This window comes from Cygnus atratus, chromosome 5 (genome assembly GCF_013377495.2).
Source record: "Cygnus atratus isolate AKBS03 ecotype Queensland, Australia chromosome 5, CAtr_DNAZoo_HiC_assembly, whole genome shotgun sequence".
Classification (NCBI taxonomy): Eukaryota; Metazoa; Chordata; class Aves; order Anseriformes; family Anatidae; genus Cygnus; species Cygnus atratus.
In genome coordinates this window covers 35772386-35794134 of record NC_066366.1, presented here as the reverse complement: position 1 = coordinate 35794134, position 21749 = coordinate 35772386, and the positions used below count along the sequence as shown (strand labels likewise).

Genomic DNA, 21749 nt, shown 5'->3' with positions numbered 1-21749 from the left:
GCCTGGGCACGCAGGTTGTGCTCCCCCGGATCCCCCCAGCCACAACACAAAGCACCCCCCCACAACCCTTTACAAGTTTATTCCCAAAAAAGCCTCCTGCCCCCCCCTCCACTGCTGTCCCAGGGGTGGGCTGCCCCACTCACCCCGGTGGGCCCTGCCCCAGAGGGGGCTTTTGGTTCGGTGGAGGGTGGCGGGGGGGGCGGGATCTTACAAATAAAAAAACGAATGGAAAGAGGAGCGACCTGATGGGGGGGCCGGGCCCCGGGCCCCAGCGGCGGGTGCTCACTTCTTGGCTTTGGCAGAGTTGCGGGGAGGGGTGACGGGGCGTCCGGCGGGGTTCAGCCCGCTGAACTGCCCGTATTTGCCCTTGTTCTTGTCGGCCGGCTTCAGGATCTGGGGGTCAGGGGATGAGTGGGGGGCTGCAGGCGGCCGCCCCCCACTTTCCCCACCTCCAGGCCCACCCGCCCACCCGCCCGAGCTGCAGCCCACCTGGAAGGAGCACATGAGGGTCTCATCCACGCTCATCATGGCGCCCGCGTTGTCGAACTCCCCGCAGTAGTTGGGCGCCGAGAAGAGGGTCACGAGCTGGCGCTTGGCGAAGAACTCGTAGCCGTCCTCCACCACCTGCGGGGCCTCGGGGCTCAGCTGGGGCAACCCCACTGCCCTGGGGCAGATATCCCCCCCGCGCCCTGCCTGCGATCCCCCCCCGGGACAAATACCTTCCCTCCACAAGCTTACGGAGCCCAGCCACCCGCCGGGGCAACACCCCCGAGACCCCATACGTCCCCTCCTGAGGGGAAACCTCCTGGAGACCCCTGCCTGTAGGGAGCCCGGGTGTCCCCAGAGCAAACACCCCAGAGCAAGAGCCAGGCACCCCTGCCAACCTCCCCCAGCGGTACCTGGTGTGCCCGGCAGATGAGGTCCAGGTCGTGCTTGTGCAGGAACTTGGCCACCACCTCTGCCCCGAAGGTGAAGGAGACGCCGCGGTCGTTCTCGCCCCATCCCTGCACGTCCTTGTCGGGGTCGGACCAGAGCAGGTCGCACAGCAGCCCCTGGTCGGGCACGTCCGTGGGGCGCATGATCCGCCGGATCTGCTCCATCGACTGCAGGTCGGGAGACAGCCCTGCGCGGGGCAGGGGGCGTCAGGCCCTGCCGGGGGGCAGCCCCCCGCCCCAGGGCAGCCCCCCACCCCAGGGGCGCCGTGCCCACCTCCGTGGCAGCAGAAGATCTTCTCGTCCACGATGGCGGCGATGGGCAAGCAGTTGAAGCAGTCGGTGAATGTCTTCCAGAGCTTGATGTTGTACCGCCGCTTGCCTGCGAGGCAGCGGCGTGGGTGCCAGGAGCCCCCCCACGGAGCCTCGCCAGTCCCGGCCCCGCTCCGGCTGCCCGTGGGACGTCACCGGGTGACGCAGCGTGGGCCTGGGACGGGGGCACGGGGCGGGCACGGGGCGTCGCATCCCGGCAGAGAAGGTGCCGGTGGGGACGGGTGGCACGGGGGTGACGAGAGGGCTCCCATTTGTCACAGAAACCGCAGACGGGGCCAAGCGTGGGATGGCACGGGGAAGACACGAGGCGAAGGCGGGCAGGGAAAGGTGGGTGGGATGGGGCTGGAGGGGGGGGCACGGCGGCGTCTCAGCACTCACACTCATCGTAGAAGCCGTAGATGCGGTTGATGCTGGCGCACTCGTGGTTGCCGCGCAGCAGGAAGAAGTTCTCGGGGTACTTGATCTTGTAGGCCAGCAGCAGGCAGATGGTCTCCAGGGACTGCTTGCCCCGGTCCACGTAGTCGCCCAGGAACAGGTAGTTGCTCTCGGGGGGGAACCCGCCGTACTCGAAGAGGCGCAGCAGGTCGTAGTACTGCCCGTGGATGTCCCCTGGGGGGGGCACAGCGCGGGGTGACGCCCGGCCCCGCCGCCCCCACCCCCCGCCCCGGTCCCCCCGGTGCCCCCGCCCCGTCCCGGTGCTCACCGCAGATCTTGAGGGGCGCCTCGAGCTCCAGCAGGATGGGCTGGCTCAGGAAGATCTCCCGCGACTTGAGGCACAGCCCGCGGATCTCGTTCTCCGTCAGCTGCACGTTCTTCCCGGGACGCGACCCTTGCACTGCGGGGGGGCGGCCGTCAGCGGGACCCCCCCCCTCCCCCCCCGGTAACGGAGCCGGTAACGGAGCCGGTAACGGAGCCGGTAAACGCCCCCAGACCCCGCCGTGCCCCCCCCCCACCCCCGGACCGCCCGGCCCGGTACCCGCCCCCCCCCTCCCCGCTCCCCTCAGCCCACCCCCCCGCCGGTCCCGGACCCTCCCCGGGGCCGTTGCGGGAGCCGGAGGCCGCCGGGGCCCCGGGGCCGTTGGTGCCGCGGGCGGGGCCGTTGGCGGCGGCCCCGTGCCGGAGGGGGCGGCCGGGGGGGTCCCGTGGGGGCCGCTCACCCTCCAGGAGGCGGCTGATGATGGAGTCCAGGTTGAGCTTCTCGGTGTCCGCCATGGCCGCCGGACGCTGCGTCCCCGCGCGCCGCCCGCCCCGCCCCGCCCCGCCCGGCACCGGGAGCGGCCCGCGGGGACCCGGGGGGGCGGCGCCGCAGCGCCCCCTGCCGGGCCGGAGGCCGCGGAGACGCGGAGCGGGGCGGCCGGCGGCGGGACGCCGGGGGGCAACCGGGACGGGGGACGAGGGACGGCACCGGCGGGCAGCGGGACACGGCGGGCACCGGGACAGGGGACGCGGGACAGCACCGGGACACGGGGCGTGGGACACGGGGCAGCACCGGGACACCGGGAGTCGGCGGGACAGGGGACACGGGAAGGCACCGGGGGGCACAGGGACACGGCGGGCACCGGGATAGGGGACGCGGGACAGCACCGGGGGCACCGGGACACCGGGGGGCATCGGGATAGGGGACACGGGAAGGCAGCGGGAGGGCACCGGGACGCGGGACATAGGACAAGGGGCTGCACCGGGGGGCACGGAGACAAAGCGGGGACACCGGGACGGCACCGAGACGCTGGGACACGGGATAGGGGACACGGGACGGCACCGGGGAACATGGGGGGGACGCGGGAAGTGGGGCAAGAGGAAGCACCGGGGAAGGTAGGGGGACACGGGGCAGCACCGGGGGGCAGCGAGACGTGCGTGGGTGGATGGGGGGGGGGGGGCAGCGGGGTAGGAGACACGGGACATAAGGCAGGGGGCAGCACGGGGGTCACGGAGACACCGGCGGGACACCGGGACACTGGGACACGGCACAGCACCGGGGAGCGTGGGGGGACACGGGACACGGTGGGCACCGGGACACCGGGGAGGGGAGTTGGGTAGGTGACACGGGACAGCGCCGGGGGACATGAGAGACACGGGATTTGGGATGGGCGACAGCACCGGGGGGCACGGGGGACACGGACACCCCCGGGGGTGCACCACGGGGTGCACGGGACCTGGGACATGTGACGGCACCGGGGGGCAGCGGGGCACCGGACACGTGACAGGGGGCACGGGACAGCACCGGGGGGCACGGAGGCACCGGGACACGTGACGCGGGACACGGGACAGCACCGGGGGGGGTGGGGGGGGGGGCGCGGAGGGACAGGCGCAGCTCTGCCCCCGCCGCCCCGCTCCGTGCATGCCCCGTGCCCGCACCCCCCGGTGCCCGCTCCCGCCCGGCGGGGCCGCGTCTCGGGGCTGTGCCGGTGCGGCCACGCGGGACCGTTGCCGGGAGGCTGTTGCCACCCCCGTGCCGCGGAGACTCCCGTGGGGGCCTCCGTGGGGAGCGGGGGAGACGGCGTGTGCCGCGCCGTGTGGTGCCGCGCCGTGGGGCGCTTTGCCGTGCCGTGCCGTGCCGTGCCACGCGTGCCCCCGGTGCCGTCCGCTCCCCGCGTGCCACGCGCGCCGCCAGCCCGGGCCGCGTGCCCGTGGCCCCCGTCCGTGACATTTCAGCCCCGCGGTGTCAGCTGCGCCGCTGTCCCCGGGCGACCCCCGGGTGCCCCAGCCCCCGCTGGCCGCCTCCCCGCACCCCCCGCCCCCCGTCCCCGCCCCGCGCCCTCCCCCGGGGCCGCCCCGCCCGGGCTGGAGGCACCGCCGGTGCAGAACCGGGCACAGGGCTCTGCGGGCAGCGACAGCCGCGGGCACCGGCACCGCCACAGCGACCGCCGGTGGGTGCCGGGGGGGGGGTGCGTGTGCGCTGTGCACGCGTGTGCGGGGACTTGTGCACGTGTGTCCACGCGTGTCCGTGCGTGGCGTGCTCAGAGCGCTGCGGGGACGGGGACGGCGACAGCGCGAGCAGCTGTCGCGCTAAGCCGGGGGACGTGCGGCGCGGCATCTCCGCCGCGCTGGGGACAGGCGACAGGCAACAGGCGACAGGGGCCGGGTGGCAGCCGGGGACAATGGGGCTCTGTGCCGCCCGCCGTGCCCGCCGCCTAATCCGGGGCACGGGGCCGGGCCCCCAGGCAGGGGGGGGGGGGCGCGCGGGGCTTTAAGGCCTCCGAGCGCACCCCCGGCTCCAGCGGGGCGCTGTCCCGGGGGCAGGCATCCATCCACGCGCGACCGCGGGCCCCGCGCAGGTACCGCGGCGAAAGGGCTTGCCGGGGCGCGGGGGGGGGGGACACCGTCCAGGGCCCCCCCGTGGGGTCCGCGGCTGTCAGTGCTGGCCAGGGGACGCCCGTGCCTCAGTTTCCCCCGCGCCAGAGCCGCTGGGCTGGGGCACCCGAGGGGGTGGGGGCACGCCCGGGCCCACAGCCCCAGGGCACCTTGGCACCGGGCGCAGGGGGGTCCCCGGTGGGGCTGAGCTGACGCCGGATTAGGATAATCCCTGCCGGCGCTCAGCCAGAGCTGCCCCAGTCAGCAGGGCTGGCACCGAGGGGTGCGGGGGGGGAGAAGGGACACCGGGGCTGGCACCGAGGGGACCCCAGGACACCCCGGGGCTCCCTGCCAAACTCGGCTGACTCGGCCCCTCTGTCTTTTGCAGCCCCCCGACGCCAGGATGGTGAGTGGTCCCGGGAGGGTCCAGGCGGGGGGGGGGCTCTTCCCAGCAGGGCTCGGCGGTACCGGGCACTCGGCGTGGCAGTGCCGTGCCCACCCGCCGCGTGACCCCGCGGGGACAAGGGGACGCTTTGTCTGGGAGCTGGCACTGCCCTGCTGTCCCCAAGGCGGTGGCTCCGTGCCTGGGCACCCCCACAGCCCCCCAACCCCCTTGCCCCGTGCTGCGGCACTGCCCCATGCCTGCCCCATGCTGCCCTGAACCCCACGCCCGCCCCATCGTACCCACGCCAGCTCCATCGCCCCCGTGCTCGCCCCTCATCTGTCCTACTGCTGGCCCCATCCCTGCCCCCGTCTGTGCCCCGTGGCAACCCCCACGGCAGCCACCCGGTTCCAGCCCCGGCTGTGCCCCACGGCAGCTCTCAGTGGACCAGGTCAGCGTGGAGCAGCCGCTGAGCCCGAAGGAGCAGGAGTGGGCAGGGCCGGAGGCACTGTGCCCGCGCTGGCTGGACGAGGAGGTGTCTGATGGCGAGGTCCCCGAGGACACCGGGGACCCCGACTCAGCCACCCATGGCTACGAGTTGCTGCAGAGTGCCCTGCGCCAGGAGGGGCTGCCCCTCACCGTGGACCACACCAAGGAGCCCTGCACAGGTACTGGGCATGGGGTCACAGGGGCTGGGAGCTGGGGTGCCAGGGACGGGGTGGCAGTGGGGGTCCCATGCCTGCTGACCACCACCTCGCTGGCAGGATTCGGTCCACTGGACATGACTGTCTGCATCCTGGGCTCCCCGACCGCCTTCCTGCCCGTCCTGCTGGAGGGTGGCTCCCGCTGCCCAGGTGCGTACGGCCCCCAGTCCCCCATAACGGGCAGCCATGAGCTCCCCCCATCCCACCCAGGGTGGGCATCCAGCACAGGGGGCACGGCCACTGCCCACACCCCTGCCCACCCGCAGGTGCCATGGTGCTGTGCCTCTCACCCACCTGGGCCAGCCGGGTGCCCTCGGAGACGTCCCCAGGCGCCTGGTCACTGCTGCTCTCCCAGGGAGTCTCCTTTGAGGCAGGGGGCCACAGCGCCCTGGAGGTGTTTGTGCCCCCCCGGCGGGCCACCTACGTGACGGGCACCTTCAGCCCCGGGACTGAGAGCAGCTGGGTGGGCGAGCTGGCCCGTGACCTCGACTGTCCCACGGGGGGATCAGTGCCACTGGCCCAGTGGCTGGAGGACCCGGTGGCCACCCGCCGGGTGCTGGCTGCCCGTGCTGGCCTGCTCGTGCCCCCCACCCTGGCCTTTGTCCTGGGAACGGAGGGGGCCCTGCCTGAGGACCCCGCACCACCTGGGGTGCGCCTGGTGCGGCTGGAAGACCCCCAGGGCCAGGAGAGCCTGGTGCGGGAGGAAGTGGGCACCTTCCTGGGGGGCACTGCCATGAAGCCCTACAGCCAGGTGGGCACTGGGTGGCACCGCGGGGTGGGTGGGGGGCTGTGGGGCTGGGGCATGGGGGCAGGGAGCAGCAGCGGGACACTCGGGGGTGGCTGTGGGGTGCCAGTCACAAGCACCGAGTGGTGGTGCGGCTCGGTGGGACGGCCACGGGGTGGTGGTGGGAGCGGGTGGCAGGGGGCGAGGGGTGCTGTGGCGAGGTGGCAGGGGGTGACACCACGCTGCATGCAGGTGGCGGTGCGGCCGGCAGGGTGGCGGTGGCGTGGGACAGGCACTCGCAGCACCCACGGGAAGGCGGAGGGGGCGGCGGTGGCGGCGGCGGTGGTGGCCCGGCTGAGTGGGCTGCAGGAGGAGGAGAGCGTCCTGCTGGAGGCCCTGGTGCCCACCGCCCGCCTGCCCGCGCCCCCCCCACGTAAGACCCCCCCTCGGGCGCCCACCACCCCCGGGGGGGGAGAGGGGTGGGAAGGGCCCCCTGGAGCCCCCACCGTCCCTGGGAAGGGCCCCCTGGAGCTCCCACGGTCGCTGTCAGCCTCATGTCCACACCCTGGGGTGGGGGCCGCCCCGAACCCCTGCAGCCCCCTAGGGAGGGGAGGGGAGGTGACTTCCCTGGCCTCCTGCTGTCCCCTGAGCTGGGGGGCAGTGCCCATCGTAAGGGGGCAGGTGGGGAGGTGGGGGGACCGTCCTTGGCTCCCCACCATCCCAGGGGGCTGGGGGTGGCCGTGGCGGTGGTGGTGCCACACTGGGCTGCCCTGCGACCAGGGGTGGGTTGGGGGGGGGGGGGGCGCGGCAGGGCCCCCTCCCCACGTTCCCGTCCTCGGGCTGCGGCGCGTCCCTGCCCTGTCACTCGCCCCCCAGGCAGCGCAGCCCCGCGGCTGCCCGTGGCCCTGCGCATCTGCACCGTCGTCTGCCGGTCCTGGGGGGACCGGCCCCAGCTCTGCCAGGTACGGCCTGGGCGCGAGGGTGGGGGTGCCACGCCCTTGGGTGGGGTCGGGAACCCCCCCCCCCCCCCATTCATGTAGCCCCTGTGCTTGGCGGTGGGTGCGGCAGGGTGGGGGTGACCGCGAGCTGTGGGGTGTTGGCACCTGGTGGCTCTGGGCGTCCCCGGGGGTGGCCCATGTCCCCGTGCCGGTGGCGGCGTGTCCCCACAGGTGGCATGCGGCATGGGGCGCGCGGAGGCGCCGGTACGGCATGGGGAGGCGCTGCCCCTGGGCCTGGACTCCAGCCTGCAGCAGTGGGGCCTGGCGGACCCGGGGCACCGGCAGGCACTGGCGGAGCGGCTGCGGGGGGCTGCTGAGGATGCCATGGCCGCCCTCCTGGCCGCTGAAGCCGAGCTGAGCCCCGCACAGCGTGGTGGCGCCCGCGCCCGCACCGACATCCTTGGTGAGCACCGGCCCCTGGGGCTGCTGTGCAGGGGCAGGGGGAGGGCAGCCCTGGGGTGCTGAGTGCGCCGTCCCCACCGTGTCCCCCAGGTGTGGATTTCCTGCTGTCATGTGTGGATGACACCCTGGAGCTGGTGGCCCTCTCTGCCAACTGCCAGCGGTGCTTGGAGACCTGCCTGCTGGCTGAGGCCATGGGGCGCGACGTGGGGGAGCCTGCTGGTGACCTGCCCCGGCTGCTGGCAGAAGCCCTGCTCCACCGGGCACAGTGCCACCTGGTAGAGGGAAAGGACATCCTACTCATCGGGGCCGGCGGCGTCAGCAAGAGTTTCGTTTGGGAAGCAGCCCGCGAATATGGCTTGAGGGTAAGGAGGAAATGGGGCTGTCAGTAGGTTCCAGAGTGAACACCGGTCACTGCCCCGCAGGCAGTGGCTGCGCTGTAGCAGTGCTCACACTGCGGGTGGTCTCCGACCCGCTCTCCTTCTGCATGGGCTGAGGGGGGCGGCGTGGGGCCGGGGCTGGGCGCCCGTCCCCCGTCCCCACACCACAGTGATGCCCGAGTGGTGGCTGCGCAGATCCACCTGGTGGAGTCAGACCCGGAGCACTTTGCGGCGGGGCTGGTGCAGACCTTCCTGCCCTACGACAGCCGGGAGCACCAGCGCGACGAGGAGCACGCTGAGCGGGTGGTGGAGCTGGTGCGCGCCCGGGACCTGCGGCCCCACGCCTGCCTCTCCTACTGGGACGACTGCGTGGTGCTGGCGGCGCTGGTGTGCCAGCGGCTGGGGCTGCGCGGCAGCCCGCCCGCTGCCGTCCGCCTGGCCAAGCAGAAGAGCCGGACCCATCAGCACCTGCAGTGCTGCCGCCGTGGCCGCCCGCCACCCGCCGCCTTCGCCGTGCCCTGCCGGCGGCTGCGCAGCCACGGGGACGTGGAGCGGGCGGCGGGTGTCGTCCCCTTCCCCGCCGTGGCCAAGCTGGAGTTTGGGGCGGGCGGCGTGGGCGTGCGGCTGGTGGAGAGCGCCCGGCAGTGCCACGCGCACGCCGCCCGGCTGTGGCGCGACCTGCGTGCCGACACCGACTACCCGGGCATCGGGCTGGGCTGGGGCAACGCCATGCTGCTGATGGAGTACGTGCCGGGCACCGAGCACGACGTCGACCTGGTGCTGTTCGAGGGGCGGCTGCTGGGCGCCTGGGTGTCGGACAACGGCCCCACGCGCCTGCCCGCCTTCCTGGAGACGGCGGCCGTGCTGCCCTCCTGCCTGCCCGCCGACCGGCAGGCCCAGCTGGTGCGGGCGGCCCTGCAGTGCTGCCGGGCCTGCGGGCTGCTCGACGGCGTCTTCAACGTGGAGCTGAAGCTGGGCCCCGGCGGCCCGCGCCTGCTGGAGATCAACCCGCGCATGGGCGGCTTCTACCTGCGCGACTGGATCCGCGCCGTCTACGGCCCCGACCTGCTGCTGGCGGCCGTGCTGGTGGCGCTGGGGCTGCCGCCCGTGCTGCCCGCCCGCCCCGCGCCCCGCGCCCACCTGGCGGGCGTCATGTGCCTGGCCTCCGAGCACGGCCCGGCGCTGCGCCACGGCGGGCTGGCGGCCCTGCAGGGCCTGCAGCGGCGCGGGCTGGTGCGGCTCAACCCGCTCTTCGAGGAGGCGGGCGGCCAGTACGAGGAGCCCTGCCTGAGCGTGGCCTGCGCCGGGGGCAGCCCAGCCGAGGCCTGCGGGCGCCTGCTGGGGCTCTGCCAGGCGCTGGGCATCGACTCGCCACGTTACCCCGTCGACCATTTCCTCTCCCACTTCAAATAGCCCCGGCGGGGAGCGGGGCGGGGGGGTGGCGCGGAGGTCCTGACCCACGGCCCTGCCTGCCCGGCCCCCGGCGCCCCCCGGCTCCCCCCGGCCCCCCAACATGTCCTCTTCTCCACCACCCCCTCCCCCCGAGCCCTCCCTGGGCCTTGTCACCCATGTTGCTTGCTCCCCGTGGCACGGGGACAGAGCCCAAGGGGAGTCCTGAGACCCCTGCCCTGCCATCCCTGTGCTGTCCCCAGGGGAGTCGGGGAGGGGGCCCCCTCATTAATGAGCCTATGGTAATGGGGTGGCCCTCATGGCACCCATGCCACTCCACAACGGCAGTAGGACCAGCCAGCACAGGGAGACCCCGCAATAACAGAGAGCACAGGGAGGTCCCACAATAATGAACCAGCATGGGGAGACCCTACAATAACAAATGGGCATGGGGAGACCCTACGATAAAGGAACATGGGGAGACCCTACGATAACAAATGAGCATGGGGAGACCCTGCAATAGCAGATGAACATGGGGAAACCGTACAATAACAGACCAGCATGGGGAGACCCTGTGAGGAAACACCATCACTGGGTAGACCCTACAATAACAAACCAGAGTGAGGGAGACCCTGCCATAAAAAACATGGGGAGACTCTCCCATGACACACGGCCCTGGGAAGGGTCCACGAGGACAAGCTGGGCCCTCAGGAGATGCCGTGTGACAACGCAGTGTGTAATAGCCACTGCTGCCCTGTCACCCCTCGTCACCATCGAGTGGTCTGACAGCAACAGACGCCACAGTAACAGCAGCAACCCTACAATAACACAGCCCATGTAGCACCCGAGACCCCCCCCCAGTAACAGCAGCGATCCTACAATAACACAGCTCAAGTAGTCATGTAGTGCCCAAGACCCCTCTTACTGGGGGGGAATAGTGACCCTAAAAAACCACACAGACCGTGTAGCACCTGAGACCCCCCAGTAACAGCAGTGACCCTACAATAACACAGCCCACGTAGTGCCCAAAACCCCTCAGTAACAGCAGTGACCGTACAATAACAGCCCATGTAGCACCCAAGACCCTCCAGTAGCAGCGGTGACCCTACAATAACACACAGCCCACGCAGTGCCCTAGGCCCCCGGTAGCAGCAGTGACCCTACAATAACACAGCCCACGTAATGCCCAAGACCCCCCAGTAGCAGCGGTGACCCTACAATAACACACAGCCCACGCAGTGCCCTAGACACCCCAATAAAGGCTGTGGAGCACCGGGGCCGTGTCGCTGTCCCACTTTCTGGGGGCAGTTCCCCCTCCCGGCCCCCCCGCGGCGGGGCCCCCCCGCGGGCCAGCGCTGACATTTGGGGCCGACCCCTGCCCTTTGCAGGGCCACCCCGATACCCGAGCCGCCGCGGGGGCGTGGCCTCGGGTCGTGGGGCGTGGCCTCGGCGAAGGGGGGGCGGGGCCGCGTCCCGGACTACATTTCCCGTGGTGCCCCGCGGCGGGGATGCCGGGGTCCCCCCGTGACGCGAGGGCGGGGCGGGGCGGGTGCGGCGGTCCCGGTGCGGCGCCGCCATGGCGGGGGTGTTCGACATCGACCTGGAGACCGAGGAGGGCAGCGACGGGGAGGAGCCCGAGCTGGGCGCCGTGAGCCGGGCCGGGGGCTGTCGGGAGAACCGGGAACCGGGACGGGGGCGTCTGGGAGCGGCGGGGACGGGGCCGGTTGGGCGCGGGGCACCGGGACGGGGGCACCGGGACTGGCGGGAGACAGGGGAGCGGGGACGGGGCTACGGACGGGGGAACCGCACCGGGAATGGGGGCGGCGGTACCGGGACTGGCGGGGGACGGCGGAGCCGGGGAGGGGGGGACAGCGGGGACCGGGACCCGGTGGGACTGCGGACGGGCTGGGGACGGGGGCACCGGAACGGGCCGGGGCTGGGGCCGGGGCTGAGCACCGGGACAGGGCCGGGCTGGGGCGGGACGGGGAGGTGCACCGGGGCCGGTCAGCGCTGGGGACAAGGGGGACGGATGGACGGACGGAGCGGGGGACGGTCGGGCAGCGGGAGGGGGACCCCCGCCCTGGGCGGACACCGACGCGGCGTCCCCCCGCAGGAGATGGAGCTGGAGCCCCGGGGGAACGGCCTGGAGTAAGTGCGGGATGCCGGGGGGGGCGCCGGGGGCCCCGTCCCCGCTCACCGCCCGTCCCCGCAGGCCCGTGGGGCACTACGAGGAGATCGAGATCTCCGAGAGCAGCGTCAACAACGGCCCCGAGCACATCGGCCCCCACTGCTTCGAGCTGCTCCGCGTCCTGGGCAAGGGCGGCTACGGCAAGGTGGGGGGGGCTGCCCCCCGGCAGCCAGCGTGGGGCCCCCGGGGCTCGGGGGGGGGGGGCTGCTCCTGAGCTGCCTCCCCACCTCCACCACCGCTCCCCAGGTCTTCCAGGTCCGCAAAGTGCAGGGCACCAACACGGGGAAGATCTTCGCCATGAAGGTCCTGAAGAAGGTAGCGCGGCCCCCAGCGTGCCCCCGCTACCAGCACGGGCCCCCCCTCACCGCCCCCTTCCTCCTCCTCCCGCCCCCCCCCTCCCCCCCCCCCCCCAGGCCAAGATTGCCTGCAACGCCAAAGACACGGCGCACACGCGGGCCGAGCGGAACATCCTGGAGGCCGTCAAGCACCCCTTCATCGTGGACCTCATCTACGCCTTCCAGACGGGCGGCAAACTCTACCTCATCCTGGAGTGCCTCAGCGGTGCGGGCGGCGCGGCGCTGGGCCGGGGGGGGGGGGGGGGGGGGCACGGGATGGGACAGAGCCCGGTGAAGGCTCAGGGCCACCCCGGGGCTGTGCCTTGCAGGCGGGGAGCTCTTCATGCAGCTGGAGCGCGAGGGCATCTTCCTGGAGGACACCGCCTGGTAGGGACGGCTGGCTCTGGTGTATCACGTCCTGCCCCCCAGGGTGGGGGGGGCGGGGGAGCCCCCGGTGCTGCTCGCCCACCCCCCCCCCCCCCGCCGCAGCTTCTACCTTAGCGAGATCACGCTGGCGCTGGGCCACCTGCACTCCAACGGCATCATCTACCGTGACCTCAAGCCGGAGAACATCATGCTCAACAGCCAGGGTGGGCAGGGGTCGGGGGGGCTGTGGGGGGGGCAGCGGGTTGGGGGCTGACTCCTTCCCCCCCCCCCCCCACCTCCAAGGGCACATCAAGCTGACGGACTTTGGGCTGTGCAAGGAGTCCATCCATGACGGGGCCGTCACCCACACCTTCTGCGGCACCATCGAGTACATGTGAGCCCGATGGGATGGGGGGGGAGGGCGGAAGGGGGTTGGGAGGGCCCAGTGCTCAGGGTGCCCCCCCCCGCCCCCCCCCCCCCCCCCAGGGCCCCCGAGATCCTGGTGCGCAGCGGGCACAACCGGGCGGTGGACTGGTGGAGCCTGGGCGCCCTGATGTACGACATGCTCACCGGATCGGCAAGTTGGCCTCCTGCTCAGGGACTGGGGGGGGTAGGGGGACAGTCCCGGGGGGGGGCCCCTTCATCACTGCCACCCCCTCCCTTTGCAGCCCCCTTTCACGGCCGAGAACCGCAAGAAAACCATCGACAAGATCCTGAAGGGAAAGCTCGTGCTGCCGCCCTACCTGACACCCGATGCCCGTGACCTGCTCAAAAAGGTGGCTGAGCCCCCCCCTGCCCCCGGTACCTCCTGCTTGGTGTGTGTGGGGGGGCAGCACTGGAACACCCCCTTGCCGCTTCTCTTCCAGTTCCTCAAGAGGAACCCCAGCCAGCGGGTCGGGGGGGGCCCAGGCGATGCAGCTGACGTGCAGGTAGGAGTGGGGCAGGGGGGAGGTGTCACCACTGATGCCCCCCCTCCCCCCCCCCCCACCCCGTGACCCTCCCTCCCCACTCCTCCTGCAGAAGCAGCCCTTTTTCCGCCACATCAACTGGGACGACCTGCTGGCCCGCAGGCTGGACCCGCCCTTCAAACCCTGCCTGGTACTGGGGGGGGGGGGCGGTTGGGGGGGGCAGCTCCATCTCCTCTTTGTGGGGGGGCTGTCAAGAGCAGCCGCATCCCCGCAGCAGTCGGAGGAAGACGTCAGCCAGTTCGACACCCGCTTCACCCGCCAGACGCCCGTGGACAGCCCAGACGACGCAGCCATCAGCGAGAGCGCCAACCAGGCCTTCCTGGTACTGGGGGGGGGGGGCATGGGGGGGGGGTTCTCTGACCCGCCCCCCCTGACGTGCCCCCTCCCCACGCAGGGCTTCACCTACGTGGCTCCGTCGGTGCTGGAGAGCATCAAGGAGGGGTTCTCCTTCCAGCCCAAGGTGCGCTCGCCCCGGCGCCTCAACAGCAGCCCCCGCACCCCTGTCAGGTACTGGTGCTGGGGGGGGAGGCACTGGGGAGGAGGCGGTGCAGCGTGCCGCCCCCCCCCCCCACCACCTCCCCCCCCCCACAGCCCTGTGAAGTTCTCCCCCTTCGAGCCCTTTAAGCCAGGGGCAGCAGCAGCAGCAGAGCCCATGGAGCTGGGGCCCAGCCTGCCCCCCCCGCCCGAGGGCACAGCCCCCCTGCCCATCAAGACCGCCGTGGGCGCCAAGAAGGCGAAGGGGGGGCGTGGGCGGGTGCCCAGGTAGGGAGGGTGGTGGGGGGGGGGACGCCCACAGGGGGACGCGCCACCGGGTGAGGAGGGACCCCGCGTGGTGCCGGGGTGGGGGGGGGGCCCCGTCCCGGTGCTGGCCGCGGGGCGAGGGGGGGCCCCGCGGAGCTGCTGGTGCTGGCACGGCGGGGGGACCCCGGCACTGCCCCCCGCCCCTGTGCTGCTGCTGCCGGGGGGGTCTGGGCCGCGGGGCTGTGCCCCCGGTGGTGGGGCGAGTGCCAATTAAAGCGTTGATCAGGCCTGGCTGCCCTCTGCTTGGGGGGCTGGGGGGGCGCCCCTGCTATCTGCATAGCCACGCCTCCATGTCTAGCCACGCCCCCTTTCCTTGCCCCACCCCCTCCCCAGGCTCCGCCCCTTTTCACCACCTCCCAGCTCTGGGCCATGTGCTCCCCCCTTTGTCCCTCCCCTTCCCCAGGCCACGCCCCCCCTCGAGGCTCTTTCCATCGTCTCTTTGCCCCCAAGCTCCACCCCCTTTGCCAAACCACGCCCCCAGGAGTGGCAACGTCTCTTTATTGGTCAGTGGCAGGCCCACACAGCCAATTGCGTGGCTCTGCCAGGGCTTGGGGTGGGCGTGCTTGGGGGTGGGCGCGGTGACGCCGTGGGGCGGTGACGCCGTGGGGCGGTGACGTCAGAGGGCGGTGACGTCAGAGGGCGGTGACGTCAGAGGGCGGTGACGTCAGAGGGCGGTGACGTCAGAGGGCGGTGACATGGGGCCGCGCGTCCCCCCAGGCGGCCGTCCCCGAGAAGGCGTGCATGTCGCTGAGCAGCGCCTCGGCACTGCCGCCCAGCGCCTGCGGCACGCCCGGGGGGCTCTGCTCAGCCTCCAGCGGGGCCACGGCCGCCGCCTCCTCCTCCTCCTCCTCCTCGTCGTCATCCTCCTTCTCCTCCTTCTCCTCCTCGTCCTCCACCTCCTCGTCCTCCTGCCGCTGGTGCTGGGCCCACGGCATCAGTTCTTCCTCCTCGTCCGGCGGGGCCGCGTCCTCGTCCCTGTCCCCGGGGGCTTCGGCGGGGCCCTCCCGTCCCTGCAGCTGGTGCCAGCGGCTCCGCAGCAGCGCCAGGGCCCGGCGGCCCATGGGCCGGGGGTGGTAGCGGCCGGCCGAGAGGTGGCAGAGGTGGCGCCAGGCCAGGGCCAGCCCCACGGCCAGGCACAGCAGCAGCCCCAGCAGGGCCCCTACCACCCGGTCGCTGCGGCTCCCCACCGGCTCCCCCGCTGCCGCCAGCCCTGCCAGCACCAGCAGCAGCGGCGGGGCCGGCGGGCACCGCGCTCCAGCCTGCAGGGACGGGGCAGGGGTCAGCACCGAGCGGGAACGCGGGGCAGGGCCGTGCAGAAGGGCAGGGGCTGGTGCCCCGTGACGGGAAGCTGCGGTTGGCAGCAGCTGCAGCACCTGCAGCAGCAGGCCGGGCTGCCCCCGCAGCAGCCCCAGACAGCACCCAGCAGCCCCAGTCTGCTCCCGGCAGCCCCCATCCCTGTAGCACAACCACCCCCAGCACCTGCCCCATGCCCCCTGCCTGGCGCCCCCAACATCCACCCCCCCCCCCCTCCAAGTCTACCCCTAAAGCCCTTGAACCGCAGCACAGCCCAGCCCTGTTGTCACCCATCCCACAGAGCTGACTGCCCCTCCCAGGCATGGGAAAAGGGGGCTACCCCAGGGCCCCATCACTGCTGTTCCCCACCTCGCTCCCAAACCACCCCCCCCCCCCCCCCCCCCCCCAGTTCAACACAGACTGAATTGGAACAAAGCGTGGACTGCTCCCCACCCAAATTTAACCAAGGGAGCAGGCAGGAGTTGATGCTTGTGGCTGGGGACATGGGGGGGGTGGGGGGGGTGGGGGGGGGGTGCGTCAACCCCTCACCACCCCCCAGTTCACTCCCAGTCTGCTCCATGCCAACCCCCCCGTGTTTTTTTGGGCGCTCACCATCGCTGGGTGCTGCTGGAGCGGGTCCTGGTGCCGCAGGCGCAAGCAGTGCTGGGGGGGGCCCCCCCTTGCTTCCTGCCCCCCCCCCCCCCCCCAGCAGCAGCGGATGTATCGATGCGGGGGGAGGCGGGTGCTGTCCCCATCCCCCCCCCGCCTACCCGAAATGGAAAGGGCCCCGGAAACCCAAGGTGGCGCATGAGGCGTGGGGGTGCACTGCCTGTCACCCGTGCCCCAGCGAGGCTCTGGGGGCTCTAGTGTTGTCCCCCCCCCCAGTCCTGGGGCCACCAACCCCCCCCCAGTGCCCTGATCTCTGGGGGCTCTGACACCCCCTCCCTCCCTGCCCCCGCAGCTTGAGCTGCTCCTGCTCTGTCCCCACCCAGTCCGTGCCTGAGCTTGTGCTAAAAACCACTGCACCTTGCACGCCACCCCCCGCTGTCCGCATAGGGATGGGGCCATGCACACAGCCTGGGGGAGCTCCAGCGCACCCCAGCCCCACTCCTCCCCCCTGACAAACCTACGGTGAAACCCCCATAACCCTCACGGTGCCCCCCACCCCAGGGCCCCTCTGCCCCAGCACTTAGCCTCACCCAGCACCTTTCTTATAAAGACATTTATTTGGAGTGAAAATATAGATTTTGACCCTGCCCTGTAGGGAGAACAAAGGGGGAGGGGGAAAGCCCCATGATATGGGGGGGGGGATGATCCCGTGGTCACGGGGCACATGCTGTAGAGGGGAAGACCCCACCCCACCCTAGGGACATGGGAGAGTTGGGAAGGGTGCAGGGCTTAGTATTTGATCCCAGAGACTCCCCCTGGCCCTCGGGGGCAGCTGTGGGGGGGGTAGTGGTCCACAATCCAGGGGGGCAGCACCCAGTAAGGCAGTGGGGTCAGGGAGGGGAGCGGCCGGACGTACAAAACGAGGGAAGGATGGACGGACAGCCCCAGGGTGAGGGGGATGAGGTCTTAGGGGGGGACCCTGGGGCAGCGGTGTGGTCCCTGGCTCTGTGCGGGGAGGAGGGGGACAAGGGGGGCAGCCCCGGCCGCGTGCCCCGGGCCGGGGGAGCCCTAGACGTGCCCGTTCTCCAGGCGGCTGAGCTGCTCCTCCAGGCGGGTGATGCGCTGGCCTTGCTCCGCCACCAGCGCGCGCAGCGCCGCCACCTCCTGCAGCACCTCGTCCAGCCGCCCGCCCGCCTGCGCACACCCCCTGTCACCTGCCGCGCCCTGCGAGGCCCCGCCCACTCCCCCCACGGGCCCCGCCCCCACCCACAAGGCCACACCCCTCCCCTGAGGCCCCGCCCCTTCCCTGAGGCCCCGCCTCCTTCCCCAGCCTGCCCCCGTTCCCTTCAAAGGTGGCCCCTCCCCCTTCCCCAGAGGCCCCGCCCCCTCCCCAGAGGCCCCGCCCCCTCCCCAGAGGCCCCGCCCCCTCACTCACCGGGGGCGCGGGGGCGCCGGTGCCCAGTGCCGGGGGCGCGCTGAGGCGTGCGGAGGCGGCGGGGGGCCGCGGGGGGCGGCGCGGCGGGGGCGGCGGGGCTGGGTGCGGCGGGGCGGGCGTCGTGCAGCAGGGTGCGGCGGCTCACCTTGAGGTCCGCTGCTTGCTGGGGATGTAGGCCTGCCGCAGGGACACCAGCACCGGCCCCGCCGTCTGCCCCGCCACCCCACTCCTCCGCCTCCATCGCCGGGTCGGGGCCCGCCGTGTCGGGGTACAGGTCGTCCTGGAAGAGGTCCGACTGTCCCCCCCCCCCCCCCCATCACCACCGCGTCACCCATGGGGACGCTCCGCACAGCCGCCGCGCCCTGGCAGGGACCCCCGGCCAGCCAGCCTGCGGTAGCCGGGACCCCCCACCCAGTTCACCCGTGGACCCCCGCCCAGCTTCACCCAGGGACCCGATGGGTGCCCCCCCGCCACTCCCCGCTCACCTTCCTTGGCACCGTCATGATGATGGGCTCACACTTGCGCTCGTGCAGCTTGTAGAACCTGCGGAGGGTGACAGAGTGTTTGCCGGGGGGTGCAGGGGGAAAAGGGGGTCATCCCTCATCCCTGCCCCCCCCCATCCCCACCTGGCGATCTCGCACTTGCTGACATCCAGCCCGCGCTTGGGCATCCAGCCCATGCCGCGCTGCGGCTCCTTGCTGGTGAAGGTGTTGAGGAAGTGGATGTAGGGCGGCTCCTCCGTGATCTCGAAGTACCGGATGCTCGAGTCACCCTGCAGGCACCGCGTTAGAAGGGGACAGGTGGGGATGGGGCGCGGGGGGGGAGGGCAGCGGGGCCGCACCTTGCCGCAGACATAAACCACGTTGGTGTCGGGGTCGTAGAAGGGCAGCAGGGGCCCCGTTGCTGGAGTCCAGCTCCTGCAGCCCCATGGGCTCCTCCAGGTTCTCCTGTGGGGCAGCGCGTCAGCCCGGTGGCCACACTGCACCCCGGCCCCCCCGGGGCCAACCCCGGCGGCTCCTCACCGTGTCCCACAGCGCCAGCTGCCGCTCGCTCATGCGGCTGAAGCCGGTGGTGAAGATCTTGCCGTCGGCCAGGAAGATGGCGCGCATGGGCCGCGCACCCTCGTGCGCCCGCTCCTTCTCCTGCAGGGAGCGCATGGGACAAGGTCAGCGCCCTGGGACGAGGTGGGGGCGCAGCACAAGGGCACCCCGGTGGGGAGCAGGGCCACAGGGAGGGATAAGAAGCACCCGGGGGACACAGGGACGATGCCACCCCGGAGCCGTGCTCACCGCCACCACGGTGCCGCGGCGGGGATCGATGACGCGCACGCTCTTGTCCTTGCAGGCGGTGCAGAAGCGGGAGCCGTCGCGGCTCCAGCTGACGCTGTAGATGAGGTCGGGGTGCAGCCCCTCCAGGCGGTACAGCTCCTCCGCCGTCCCACGTTCCAGATCAGCACCACGTTGTCACAGCCTGCAGCGGGGAGGGAAGCAGAGGCGCAGCTTGGCCAGACCCCCCCCAGCCCCGGCTCCCCCCCCGCCCCGTCCCCCCCTCCAGCTCCCTACCTGCGCTGAGCAGGACGTTGCGGGCAGTGGGGTGCCAGGTGATGATGCCCACACGCTTCGAGTGCCCCTCCAGTACCACCACCGGCTCCGTCAGTGGCTGGCTAAGCCCCCCCTCGGGGACCTGCCACACCTGCGGGATTGGGGCAGCGGGCAGGGAGTGTGGGTGAGAGCCCCCTTGGTACCCCTCTCCCCCCCCCCCCCCCCGGTTTCCCATCTGCCCCTCACCATGACGGTGCAGTCCTCGGAGCCGCTGGCGATGACGTGGTCGTTGTGGGGGCACCACTCGATGTCTAGCACGGGGCCCGTGTGCCCACACACCGTGGGGTAGGACTTGTCGATGCGCCCGGTCTAGGAGCACGGGGACAGCGGGGTGGGGGGTGGGGGTCACCCGACCCTGTCCGTCCATCCATCCGCCCGCCCGCCCCCCGCCCGCCCGCTTCCCACCTTGTGCAGGGGCAGCACCAGGAAGGCGCCGCCGCCGCTGGCCTCCACGATGATGGCCACGAAGGAGGGGTTGACGGCGCAGAAGGTGCTGTCCCAGGTGACGCGGGACACGCGGATGTCATCGTAGCACTGCTCCGTCTTCACCGGCTGCCCGAAAACGTGCCGGAATTTGCTCTGCCGCACCACCTTGCGAAACGACATGGCTGGGGCGCACCCCGGGATGGGGTCAGGCTGGGAGGCGGGGGCGGGGGGCACAGCGACCCCAAAACACAGGGCAGCCGCGGCCTCTCCCCGCAGGGCCCGGTGGCCCCCGGTAAGCCCCGGGGACTGGCAGCGGCACCGGGGGGGGGAAGGGGGGGGTAGCGGGGAGGGCTGAGCCCCGTTCCCTGCCCCGGGTAAAGGGCGGCCCCGTCCCGCCCTGCAGGAGCGGGAAACCAGCGCTGGGCAAACAAACCCCACCCTGCCGGGACGGGGTCACCCGTGGGGACGGGGATGTGCCCGGTGGGACGGGACCGCCCTGCCCGGGATGGGGGCGGGGGGGGGACGGGGTTCACCCCCGCGAGGACAGGGCCGCGGGTGGGGACGGGGACGGGGTCGGCCTGGCCGGGACAGGGGTCCCTGTCCCGGGGTGGGGGGGCAGCGGGGGACGGCCCCGTCGGGGCCAAGGGGGCAAAGGGACGGGACCGAGACCGGGACCGGGACCGGGGACACGGATGGGGCCGGGAGGGGACACGGAGGGGTCCCAGGAGCCGCCCGCGCCCCGCGGGGGCCGCCCCGCACTCACCGGCGGCCGGGCCGGGCCGGCGGTGCCGGTGCCGGTGCCGGTGCCGGGCGCGGGCTGGCGGCGGAGCCGGGACCGGGGCGGGAGGGGTTGGGGGGGGGGGGGCAGGAAGTGAGCGGCCCCGCCCCGCGCCTGCGCACTGCGGCACCGGGCGGCGGGGGGAGGGGGAGCGAGGGGGCGGGGCCACGAGGAGGGGGCGGGGCCGTGGGGCGGGAGGGGCGGGGTCATGGCGGGGGCGGGGTCAGGGCTGGGTCATGGCGGGGCGGGGGGGCGCTGCCGGTGGGGTCCCCGCGGGAGATCGGGACGAGGGCACCGGGATGGCGGCAGCGGGTGGCACCGGGACCGCGGTGTCCGGCGGCACCGGGGCAGCGGCCTCCGGCTGCAACGGGGCGGCGGTGCCCGGTGGCACGGGGACCGGGGCGGCGGGCGGCACGGGGGCGGCGGTGCCCGGCGTCACGCCGGCGGCGCTGGCCGGTGGCACCGGGGCGGCGGTGCCGGGCGCCATGCGGGCGAGGCGGTGGCAGGCGCCGGTGGCCAGCAGCAGGTAGAGGCAGGGGTTGAGGCAGCTGCCCACGTTGAAGGCCAGCCCCACGAAGTAGGTGAGGTTGGCGAAGTGCTCGGGGATCGCGTGGCTCAGCAGCTGGGCCAGCTGGAAGGGCAGGTGGATCGCCAGGTAGCTGCTCAGCGTGGCCGCCACCAGGCGCTGGAAGCGGGCCGGCAGGCGCCCGCCACGCTGCCGCCGCCTCCGCGCCGCCGCCACGGCCAGCGCGGCCCCGTTGCACAGCAGCAGGACGCCGGTGGGCAGCAGCAGCCCCTCCACGGCCACCTCCAGCCAGCCCAGCAGCTGCTGCCAGCGGCCCTGCTCCCGCCGGCACACCACCAGCCCCGGCAGCACCTCCGAGGCCTGCGCCAGCGCCGTGCCGGGCGCGCTGCAGCAGCCCGCCGTCAGCCACGCGGCCGCGCACAGCCCCGCCGGCCAGCGCGCCGGGCGCCGGCAGCGGTACCAGAGCGGGGCCAGCAGCAGCAGGCAGCGGTCCAGGCTGATGGCGGCCAGCAGGAAGAGCCCGCTGTAGTAGGCCAGGTCGAGAAGGAAGCGGTGCAGGCGGCACAGCGGCGTGCCCAGCGGCCAGTGGTAGCCGCGCGCCGCCGTCCAGATCTGCAGGGTGGAGTTGGCGAGGAAGAGGAAGTCGGAGGCGGCCACACTGAAGATGAAGGTGGCGAGGCCGCGGCAGCGCAGCCGCCAGCCCGTCAGCCAGAGGACAAAGGCGTTGGCGGGCAGTCCCAGCACGGCGCAGACCAGCAGCAGCTGCCTGTCCCACCCCAGGGCGTACAGGGGCTGCGCGGATGAGGACGGTGACGTGGATGAGGATGGGGACAGGGACAGGGACGCCGTGGCGTTCTCCAGCTCCATCGGCCAAGCGCAGTGGGCAGTGGC

The 21749-nt window shown here is 72.8% G+C and overlaps 6 protein-coding genes across 7 annotated transcripts; 2 read left to right on the top strand and 4 right to left on the bottom strand.

The window, feature by feature from the left end:
• Positions 1-63: 63 nt before the first annotated feature.
• Positions 64-2524, bottom strand: PPP1CA (protein phosphatase 1 catalytic subunit alpha). Its single transcript, XM_035539452.2, has 7 exons — positions 2423-2524; positions 1969-2100; positions 1644-1874; positions 1210-1314; positions 900-1123; positions 490-624; positions 64-393 (listed from the first exon to the last, which is right to left on the bottom strand). Exons 1-7 carry the CDS (start codon positions 2475-2477, stop codon positions 283-285), a joined length of 993 nt encoding a protein of 330 aa, XP_035395345.1. The 5' UTR covers positions 2478-2524; the 3' UTR covers positions 64-282.
• Positions 2525-5380: 2856 nt separating this feature from the next.
• Positions 5381-9556, top strand: CARNS1 (carnosine synthase 1). Its single transcript, XM_035539926.1, has 8 exons — positions 5381-5606; positions 5703-5792; positions 5909-6393; positions 6619-6799; positions 7243-7328; positions 7536-7767; positions 7857-8128; positions 8339-9556. Exons 2-8 carry the CDS (start codon positions 5720-5722, stop codon positions 9554-9556), a joined length of 2547 nt encoding a protein of 848 aa, XP_035395819.1. The 5' UTR covers positions 5381-5606; positions 5703-5719.
• A 1519-nt stretch (positions 9557-11075) lies between these two features.
• On the top strand, positions 11076-14167 carry RPS6KB2 (ribosomal protein S6 kinase B2). 2 transcript variants are annotated; one of them, XM_035539504.2, is made up of 15 exons: positions 11076-11180; positions 11646-11680; positions 11745-11865; positions 11967-12035; positions 12134-12281; positions 12385-12442; positions 12545-12645; positions 12725-12815; positions 12908-12998; positions 13090-13197; positions 13288-13350; positions 13442-13519; positions 13607-13711; positions 13784-13896; positions 13981-14167. In XM_035539504.2, the coding sequence occupies exons 1-15, from the start codon at positions 11109-11111 to the stop codon at positions 14153-14155; spliced, it is 1428 nt and encodes a 475-aa protein (XP_035395397.1). In that variant the 5' UTR covers positions 11076-11108; the 3' UTR covers positions 14156-14167. The 2 variants fall into 2 exon arrangements, with proteins under 2 accessions (XP_035395397.1, XP_035395395.1); XM_035539502.2 differs by having other exon boundaries at positions 13604-13711.
• A 703-nt stretch (positions 14168-14870) lies between these two features.
• On the bottom strand, positions 14871-16292 carry PTPRCAP (protein tyrosine phosphatase receptor type C associated protein). Its single transcript, XM_050711127.1, has 3 exons — positions 16254-16292; positions 15087-15449; positions 14871-14969 (listed from the first exon to the last, which is right to left on the bottom strand). The coding sequence occupies exons 1-3, from the start codon at positions 16290-16292 to the stop codon at positions 14871-14873; spliced, it is 501 nt and encodes a 166-aa protein (XP_050567084.1).
• A 405-nt stretch (positions 16293-16697) lies between these two features.
• CORO1B (coronin 1B) lies at positions 16698-20400 on the bottom strand. Its single transcript, XM_035539541.2, is given in 16 exon segments — positions 16698-17286; positions 17528-17593; positions 17595-17680; positions 17683-17749; positions 17751-17822; positions 18013-18070; positions 18154-18299; positions 18369-18419; positions 18421-18474; positions 18550-18669; positions 18817-18968; positions 18971-18997; positions 19090-19219; positions 19315-19437; positions 19534-19736; positions 20318-20400. Coding segments are annotated over 15 exon segments (1479 nt in total). The 5' UTR covers positions 19735-19736; positions 20318-20400; the 3' UTR covers positions 16698-17160.
• A 155-nt stretch (positions 20401-20555) lies between these two features.
• On the bottom strand, positions 20556-21725 carry GPR152 (G protein-coupled receptor 152). Its single transcript, XM_035539205.1, has one exon. The coding sequence runs from the start codon at positions 21723-21725 to the stop codon at positions 20556-20558; it is 1170 nt and encodes a 389-aa protein (XP_035395098.1).
• Between the last annotated feature and the right edge of the window lie 24 nt (positions 21726-21749).